This window comes from Haplochromis burtoni, unplaced genomic scaffold (genome assembly GCF_018398535.1).
Source record: "Haplochromis burtoni strain Fernald_Lab_line unplaced genomic scaffold, NCSU_Asbu1 Contig_113, whole genome shotgun sequence".
In the NCBI taxonomy this organism is placed as follows: Eukaryota; Metazoa; Chordata; class Actinopteri; order Cichliformes; family Cichlidae; genus Haplochromis; species Haplochromis burtoni.
In genome coordinates this window covers 1,101,430-1,111,356 of record NW_024582474.1, presented here as the reverse complement: position 1 = coordinate 1,111,356, position 9,927 = coordinate 1,101,430, and the positions used below count along the sequence as shown (strand labels likewise).

General features: G+C 38.7%; 1 protein-coding gene across 2 annotated transcripts in view; it reads left to right on the top strand.

Annotated features, from left to right (window-relative positions):
- Positions 1–7,754, top strand: part of mapkap1 (MAPK associated protein 1) — a 21,617-nt gene extending 13,863 nt beyond the window's left edge. For both annotated transcript variants that reach the window (XM_005928991.3, XM_042223522.1), the window contains 6 exons: positions 1,857–1,966; positions 3,109–3,216; positions 4,098–4,238; positions 4,681–4,818; positions 5,232–5,329; positions 7,164–7,754. In XM_005928991.3, the coding sequence (XP_005929053.1) occupies positions 1,857–1,966; positions 3,109–3,216; positions 4,098–4,238; positions 4,681–4,818; positions 5,232–5,329; positions 7,164–7,286 (718 nt within the window). In that variant the 3' untranslated portion in view covers positions 7,287–7,754. The remainder of the gene's footprint in view (positions 1–1,856; positions 1,967–3,108; positions 3,217–4,097; positions 4,239–4,680; positions 4,819–5,231; positions 5,330–7,163) is intronic.
- The last annotated feature ends 2,173 nt before the right edge of the window (positions 7,755–9,927 follow it).

Below are 9,927 nucleotides of genomic sequence, written 5' to 3'. Positions count from 1 at the left end.
AAAGCACCGAAATGTGCGCTGCTTTTCGGTCTGGTTACTACCGTTTATGTCAGAACCGGTGCCATCATGGCACCGGACACCGGTACCCATCCCTAGTTGTCTAATTATAGATACTTACATAAGTCTTGCTAGGACTAAGATAATGATTTCCATCTATGAATAAAACTACATTGTTGGGACAGCACAAAATGACATAAACAACCAGTTTGGCTCTGTAGGTTCACAGTCATCCAGGTAATGGTAGCCTTAAGGGCTAAACAGGAAGGCAACTTAGGTTTTTTTTGTTTGTTTGTTTGTTTTGGTTTGGTTTGGTTTTTGTGAAGACGATTCACCTCTCAAACAAGAGGCTTCTTCAGTTTTAAAAGTTGACAGCCAATATATTTAAACAGTAGTTGGGTTGTCCCATAGGAGGTGATTATTGACCCACTATTAATCATGTGCATAATCACATAAGTTGTGAAAAAAGGCATGGGTCATTAGCATCAGGATTTTGGGTAAAACCACTGAGACCTTGCCTTGTCCTGTCATGTGACCTATCAAGGTCACCTAACGCAACTTGAGTTTAGAACAACGGTTAGCATCCCCTTTTTAGCTGTTGGCATGGTGATGTTTTGTTTTTTATTTAGAGATTTAATGACCTTTTCTTCAATTGTGATGTTGGATGGAGATGGTCTTGCACTGGAGAGGATAGCTGAAAGCTTCATCCTGATTTCCTCCGGTTGTTAGCAACAGAAACAACAATAAGTATTATTAAACTATGAGGATAACCACTAATTTTCTGTTCACAAATTTATATAAGACTGAGGTTATTGTACTTGGCCCTAAAAGTCTTTGAAATATGGTATCTAACCAGATGCCGACTCTGGATGGCATTACCTCGGCCTCGAGTAATACTGCGAGGAATCTTAGACCCTTTTTTTTTTTTTTATTTTAAATATGAGCATGTCATTCAATGCTTATATTAATCATGTCTCAGAGTGATGTTGACTTCTTTGAATTCTAAGCTTGACTACTGTAATTTCTTATTATCAGGATGTCCTATAAACTGATGTAAAAATCAGCTAATCCAAAATGCTGCAGTAGGAATACTGACGGGGACTAAAAAGAGAGAACATATTTTTTCCTGTGTGGGCTTCCCTTCATTGGCTCCCTGTTAAATCCAGAATCAAATTTAAAATCCTTCACCTCATACAAGGTCCTGAGTAAACAGGCCCCATCTTAACCTAATATTCTAATCACACCAATTAAGCCCTTTGCTCTCAGACTGCAAACTTGTTGTTCCTAGAGTATTTAAAAGAAGAATGGGACGTAGAGCATTAACTTTCAGGCCCCTTCTCTGTGGAATCAGCTTCAAGTTTGTATTTAGGAGATGGGAGAAATAAAAATGCATTTAAATATTTCCAGTATTAAACGATGTTAGGGTGTGCACAAGTAAATTTTTACAGGCTGATTATTTTGTGCTGCATTTAAATAAATATTTGAATATTTGGCAACAGGAAGGCATTTGTATACAACAGTAATACTGTTTAATTGCTAAAAGTAAGGTCTATGATAATAATTTCTCCAAAAACTATTTAAAGTAAAATGTTCCAAATAAGGTAGTTGAGATTAAAAATACATGAGGTGGCTATTCAAAACAAACAACATATTGAAACTTCCTGCTGTTTGCAAATTGAAAGCAGAACACAGTAGGTTATTTATTCAGATTAAAATCTTGTCTTCGTGTCTTCAGCTTAGCAGTTTGTGCTAGCACAAAAAGCAGTACTCTGATACTCGCATCTTATTGCTATGAAACAATCAGAACCATTAAATGTTGCTTAATGCATTCTTAATTATTTTCTATTTTTCTATTTTAGAAATGCTGCTCATGGTTTTTCTCTAATTCCGGTGGACAATTTGAAGGTGACTATGAAGGAAATTCTCCAGAAAGCTCTCAAGAAGAGGAAAGGTTCACAGAAAGGCTCGGGTAATGATGTTTGCACCATTTATTCCCTTCTCTCTTTAATGCAAGGAAGACAGTGTGCTGTCTTTTTATGATCTGTTAATCATAAAAGTGTGCTGTTTTCCTTGAATTATCCATAAATATAATCCATAAATATAATCTCTTTTGGATACATTGGGCATAATTCTACATCTTTGTATTTTGTGTCTGAAAATAGTTTTTGGCATGTTTTACTATATACCTCACATTGCTAGATAAGGAGTGATTAACCTACAGACTGCCTAGATTGTAACTTGACTTTCCACTCCGAGTGCCTTGTACAGATACAGGCCCTTAGCAAGCTCTGGGTGGCAGTTATGAGAGCTGAGTGTCAGCCATTTTCCAGGCACTTCCCAGATGCTGGGAGTCCTCCCTCCTTCTCCTGGGACATCTCTGCTTTCTACTATGAACACACTTTTCATTAAGTTGCAGAATGTTACCAAGTGTGTGTATGTGATGATAGCATGTCAGTGATGGAAATAACTATCTCTTTTCATCAGCAAGAGTTTTGTTTCTGAGAGACAGTAATTTTATTAACTGTGTTTGATCTAAAGAAGTCAAACCAAAGAAGGTTCACATTACAGGAATTCGGAGGAGACAAAGGGAATGGCTAGAAATTTAATAATACATAGAATATCTTGGCTCTTAAGAGGGAAGTTTGGTGGAGTAGAGCTGCAGTGACCCTAATGACACTGGTCTCTAATTAGTGACAGCAACCAGTGGTTGTAGAGCCTAAAACGTTTCACTTTTGACACATGAATGAATATGCATTTGACAATTTGACACATGAGACACGCAGACTTCAGGAGGAGTTACAGTATCTGATTAGTCCGAAAGTCACGGGCAAAGGAGGATCCCAGATTATTTTGGATATGCTTCTTTTTAAAAAAATATATATATTTACATATCTACAGTTCCAGTTGTTACCAGTAGCTTTCCTATTAGTTAACATTTCATTCTACTTGAACAACTGCAGCACAGTCAAACAATTAGTCTGGCACTAGTTTGAAAGTAACAACTAAAAACAAGACCCAAGTTGTTGAAAAATAACTTTCTCATAAGAGTTTTGCAATATCAATAAAAGTTGTCAGTGCTGTGTTGATGTAAATACTCTCATTCTCAAACAGGGCCCTTGTATCGTCTCGAGAAGCAGACCGAGCCAAATGTAGCAGTAGACCTGGACTCCTCACTGGAGAGCCAGAGTACCCTGGAATTTTGCCTGGTCAGAGAAAACAGTAAGTGATCTTACAATGACTGTTGTCATGAGACCTCTAGACAGCAAACCTCTTGCATGGACTAAGTAAGGTACATAAAAAAGTTATTATGTTTGGAAAGATAAGTGTCTGGACTTCTTTAAGTTTCTTGACGACATTTCACCTCTTGTCTGAGAAGCTTCTTCAGCTGGCTTCTACACACCTTGGCTTGTGTGATTAGGCAGAGGACCCCAAGAGGGTCCATAACCCTTCCAAATAGGGCTTAAAATCTGGGACTCTCCACCAATTGCTCTTAGAACTGAAGAAGCTTCTCGGATGAGAAGACCTCTTCAGGAAACTTAAAGAAGTCCTGACGCATATTCTTGATGCCAGAATATGTCAGGTGTGTTGTACAGCTTGCTTTATGTCCTTTCATATGATATAGTACTCTATGTGGTTTCTTTAAAAATAATTACACGGCCAACTTTGACCTTGGGCACTAACAGGAAGGTCGAGGTCAGACGCTTAGCCAACCTAGGTACTCATTATCCCCCAAGTCATACTATACTGTGAATTTTAAAGTCAATTCATGAAAAAATACAAAATGTAAACTGATTTTCTGATTTGGTGTGATCTTGATGTTGACCCAATTTTCACCTAAATTAAAATACCTGGAGTTGGTGTGACCTTGACCCAGTTATTATCAAAATGAAATCAGCTGGAGCTATTATTGGTATCTACCGTCCCACAGAATAAAAAAATTATATTTTGAAAAATGTGGACGCTAGACTGCAAACAAACAAACTGATTACATATTTCCTTCCTTCTGGAAGAGCAACATCAAAGTTTAAGTATAGCCCTTGCCCTTGCCCTTCAGGGGTAGTTGCACTCTCTGAGTGCTCTTGTTTTCTTTCTGTCTTCAGGCTCCAGAGGTGAGGAGAGTTCAGAGGAAGACCCTCCTATTGACATCACCACAGTCCAAGACATGTTGAGCAGTCATCACTACAAGTCCTTCAAGATCAGCATGATCCACAAACTGCGTTTCACCACAGATGTCCAGCTAGGTACAAACTGCTTGATGCACGTTATCCGCTTACAAATTGTAGTCAGTATTTTTTTAATTAAATTCATTGTGTGCAGCTTACAAAGATTTTTTTTTATGGATTTTTTATGATTATTTATACTTGAAATACAATGGGTCCCTATTTCTCCACAAAGAATGATGCATCTCATTTTTAGTGATTTTTGAATAGCAGCTGTATTTTTTTTTTTTTTTTAAAAAGTTGTTTTTTTTAATTCATTGTTTAAACCTTAATATTAAAACAGTTTTTAAAGAACAGTCGAAACAACTAGAGGTAACAAATAAAAAACAAACACATAGATTGCAAGAATTTATTGCAATTATGCAATGCGTGGCTACCGCAGCATTCTGCAGCGCCAACAGTGAATGTGTATCATGTATGAAATACATTGACCATCATGTTTTACATATGGGTATCTCATCAGGGATTTCAGGAGAAAAACTGGAGATTGATCCTGTCACCAATCAGAAAGCCAGTACTAAGTTCTGGATTCGGCAGAAACCCATTTCCATTGACTCGGACCACCTTTGTGCTTGTGACCTTGTGGAGGAAAGAAGCCCTAGTGAGTGGCGCACAGAAACATTAGGTCACCCTGCACATGTCAACACACTATTCATGTACTTAAACTTTCGTTACCTTTAAGGTTTATTTTGCTTTTATCCATTTATCTACATCTACACTACTCAACAATTAAAGGAACACTGAGTTCCTTATCCCAGAAGTCAGTTAAACTTCTGGTATATTGATCTGGTCAATTTAAGTAGCTTACGGGGTTATTGATGCATTTCAGCTGTTTTGGTGTTAATGAAATTAATGAAAGGTGCACTAGAAGGCCAAACCATACTGACATTCTTGGTGACATTCAAATACTTTCATCTCCTGCTCCTATCCTGCAGTCAGCCCAGAATGGTTGTTGGACAAGTTTGTTGTATCATTTTGGTCTAATGAAACATGTTTTTCCTTTTTACTTTACAGGTCATGCAATATTTAAACTCACTTATCTCAGCAATCACGACTACAAGCCTCTCTACTTTGAGTCTGATGCTGCTACTGTCAATGAAATAGTGCTGAAGGTGAGTTTGAGCTGAATGTCTGTGCTGGAGCACATTTCTGTGAGGACAAAGATTTAACAGTTTTGATTTAGTTAGTTATTCTAATACCTGCTAAATATGGCAAAGCAGGAGTGGCAAAAGAAACTAAGCAGATCAGAACAATCTCTGTTATGTTATTTATTTTATTTTATTTGTATAGCACAATTCAACAACATGTTAAAAGAACGAGTGTTTACGCAAGTACAGTTTAATGTACGCATTTCCCTTGATGATTTTCCTTTTGTTGTCAGCTTTGATTAGATTGCAGTACCCTTCAACTCGTTAAAACAACTGCGTTGTTTTTATTTTTAGATCAGAACGATGGAAAGTAGCTCTGTTCCAATGTGTCACCATCAAATGTGAATGTACACCATGAGGACAAAGAGACTCGCATGTCTGTAGTTGCTGATGTGTGACACTCTTTGCAGAGATGCTGCACACAGGCAGTGCTTCGAAATATCATGTTTCATGATCCAACAGGACAAAACCAAAACTTATATCCTCGTGCAGTCGGTGAAATGGCTCAATGAGGTCCTTGCCAGTGCGCTCGAATGGAACATCCATTAATAGGAAAGGCTAGTTGGTGCTATTTAACATTCTGAGCAGGATGCACACAAGCAGTGCACATCTCTTCAGATACCCAGCCACTAGAATTGGGTCATAATTTGGTCCAAAGTTTTAGCATACCACAATTATTTCCCATCAAAAACTGTTCCTTTTCAGTGCGAGTGTCAGGACTCAGTTGATAAAGTCTGTCCCTTGTCTCTCCTGTATCTTTTGTGCTATGGACACTACATATTCATAGCTCTTGTTAGTACACCTCCAAACATTGCTCTACCAACCTATTAAACCTGGGTCAGTCAACTGGGAGCTATTTCTGTTAATTTTGCCCGTGTTTTATGTCCACATCACCATGGGATATTTGTAAACGTCACCACGTACGCTTCAACCAACTCTGCTTCCACCAAAGCCCCAGGGCAAACCAGGTTCTGTTAAATCAGCGTCTGTGTACAGCTCGAGTCAGTCAATGCCGGTTGTGTTATACGGCTGACCACATGGATCACAAAACCTCCTCAGGTGGCTGTCTGCATTTCCAACACTCCCGGACTGATGTGTGCGTGGCTTCCTAAGAGCTGGAAGAAGTGCTTGTAACCTGTAGGTTCTGAGGAGTGAAATGCATGAAGGGTTAACGAGAGCGCCGTTTGGTAGCTTGGGTTGGGTTGATGGGGCAGCAGGTAGTTTTCTCTTTGGTGCTGGCACCGATTCCTGCAACCTTCAGCCTTTTAGCATAGGCAAAGGGTCAGTCCTCTGCTTCCAGCCTAGAGCTGCTGAAGCAAGGGGGAAATAGCTGAACCAGTCCAGCAGATCTGTCCTTGAAAGTAAATGTTTACTATGACTGCCTGTATCCTTTCCATCTTGTTCGTGCCAAAAAATGCTTTTTTGTGACTATCAAACTGTGTGATTGTTGGGATTTGAAGAAATGAGAGCAAATTATGCGCTTTTGTTTTATGCCGCTAGAAACAAAGTGCGTTAAGATACAATTTTAAAATGGATTCTTTGCTAAGTTGTTTTGTGACACTGTTTAATCCCCTGAGTTTGAAACACCTTCAGCTAATACTGAAGACCAGTTATTAAAGAAAGAAAGAAAGAAACAGCAGAAAGTCTGGATCCTTGGAAAGAAGATGTAAAGACAAAAGGGGTGGCTCAATAATTTTTCACAGTACTGTAGTGCAGTGTTTGAAATGCAAATGAATGCATCACACAAATCTTTTAAGTCAATTCATAATTAACGCTAGTTTTTCCCAATTTTTTTCAGATAAACTACATCTTGGAGTCCCGGGCCAGCACCTCCCGTGCTGATTACTTTGCCCAGAAACAACGAAAACTGAGCCGCCGGACCAGCTTCAGTTTCCAGAAGGAGAAGAAGACTGGGCAATAGACGGGCTCCTCTGCCACCTGTCAGTTCATTCTCTCTATATAGCCTTGTATATGGAGAGCATCAACCTAAATCTACAATCCCTATAAAGAAGACTGGCAGAAATGCGACAAAGGTGAAAATGAGAGGAAGAGAGCAATGGTTAGAAAATGGTTCTGCAGGATGTATGTCTGCTTCAGCAGAGCAAGGTGGAAGTTTCTGAAACTTCACCAGTGTCAAGTCATTCTTTTTCTAACATTGAAAAAAAGACTTGTTTTGGCTGTTGTGTTTTTGTCAGGTTTTTTTTTTTTTACTTTTTGTTCATTCATTGCCTCTGAATCTAAGCTCTGTCCTCCAGGATGGATATGTAGAGCTTCAACAAGTTGGCAATGTGCACCAAAAAAAAATCAAAGCTACAGACTGTATTATAGCTTTTGCCCTCCTCGTCTAACAGATTTAACGAATGTGAAAATAAAGGTTTCACATTTTTAATGTATTGTACAGAGATATTTTTTATTTAGGAAATTAAAGGTGTCTCTGGACTGTGTTGTTGGGTTTATCAGTCTAACATTAAAGCATTTCATTCAGGCATATATTTAAAAAAAAAAGTTTTAATAGCAAATATTCTTCATGCTTTTAGAAGATCAAACACTTTTAGAAATAAAAAAAATTGTTAATTTGAAAGTTTTAAAGGGATAAATGGACTGGTTCTTATCTGTGCACTCAAAGCGCTTCATACAACTTGCCTCATTCATCTGTACAAGCACTTTTTTTCTCTGATTTTTCTGCTGAAGTGCTTTTTATCTAACATTCAGATACATTCATACTTTGATGGATGCATCAGAGAGCAACTCAGGGTTAGTATTTTGCCCAAGGCTACTTGGCATGCAGGCTGGAGCAGACAAGGATCAAACCACCAACCTTCCGTTTAGTGGATCGCCCGCTCTACCTCCTAAGCCACAGCCACCTCCATATATACAGATATGAGATTTGAATGTTAAACTTTTGATTGCTGGGTTAACTCTTTATCCCTGCTCAATTAACACGGACTGTAAAACAAACTAAGCAACAACTTGCCAGGATAAAAAAAAAAAATGAAATTCCTTATCAATTCTCATTGCTCCACTTTGAGAACCACCACCGTCTCTAAGCAGGATATCAAAGACATTACATTCTTGCTGAATTCAAGTGTTTATGTTGGAGGTATTTCCCCTCTTTGTTGTGATCAGTGTTCATTACTAAAGTAAAAAAAAGTTGTTACACATATACAAAGAACATTTCTCTTAAAAGTAATGCAGCACGTTGATTAATTACTCCCAGGAAAAAGACATTCGTTAAACTACCTTTATAACTACTCGTTACATTACTTCAATCTTACTCTGTATAATGATCTTAAACACACTGTCTCATAATTACCAATTAAGAATATAAACCTACAGACTACAGCCCCACACACCAACACAAATCCCTAGTACAGCTGGTACAGCGTCCACATCACTACAGCCGCAGCACCAACCCGTCTGTTGATCCCCTCTCCCATTAACTCATGAACAAGACCCCGAGATTCTCCTGCACTGGGGGCAGGAATTCATCCCAAACCTGGAGCGGGAAGTCCACCCTTTTCCAGTGAAGGACCATGGCCTCAGATTTGGAGGCGCTGATTCTTATTCTGACCGCTTCACATTTGGCCGTGAACTGTTTTAGTGCGAGCTAGAGGCGATCACCCGATGAAGGCAACAGAGCCGTGTCATCTGCAAAAAGCAGAGATGACCACCCAAGTGAGAGCCTTCCAGCACTTGACTACGCCTAGAAATTCTCTCCATAAAAATTCCGGCCATGCAGCCCAATTTCAACACTGTTAACAGGAAAAGGCAGAACCAGGCTTGGGGGGGGGGCAGCCATCTGCTGCAAATGGGTGAGGGGAGGGAGACAAAGCAAAAGTCACATTGAAGAAATCCAGAGATTAATAATGATTAATCATTAAATGTGTGGTGTATAAACGCATTGTAGAAAAAAAAGGTGAGTGAAGTAAAAAGATGAATCATGGGAAACGGCCAGTAGCCTAGCAGCACAACTAAGAGATGATTCAGGCTTACATAATCCAGCCCTAAATATATGGTTTATCAGAAAGAACATTTTTAAGCTTAATCTTAAAAGTATAGAAGTCGTCTGTCACCTGAATCCAAACTTGGAAGCTGGTCTTACAGAAGACTTCAGCCTTCCAGTATCCTAGGAATCACAAAATTCTGTACTGTGAGGTTTTAAGATGGAGCCTGGTTACTCAGGACCGATTTTAAATTTGATTCTGGATTTAACAGGGAGCCACTGAAGAGAAGTCGATATGGGAGAAACATGCTCCTTTCAGTGTTTTTACTGTAGTATTTTGGATCAACTGAAGGCTTTTCAGGGAGTTTTTAGGACATCCTGATAATAACAAATTACAATAGTCCAGGATAGATGTAATAAATGCAGGAATGTTTTTTTTCAGAATCACTTAAGACTCAATGTTTCTAATTTTAGAGATACTGTGAACGTACAAAACAAGCAGTGTTACATACAGTAAAAGGAGTATTGAACACGTCACCAATTTTCATTATGACAGTTCTCACCAACAAAGGCTCTTTATCAAGTATTAATTACATTTCAGTAAGCGTGTTCAATACTT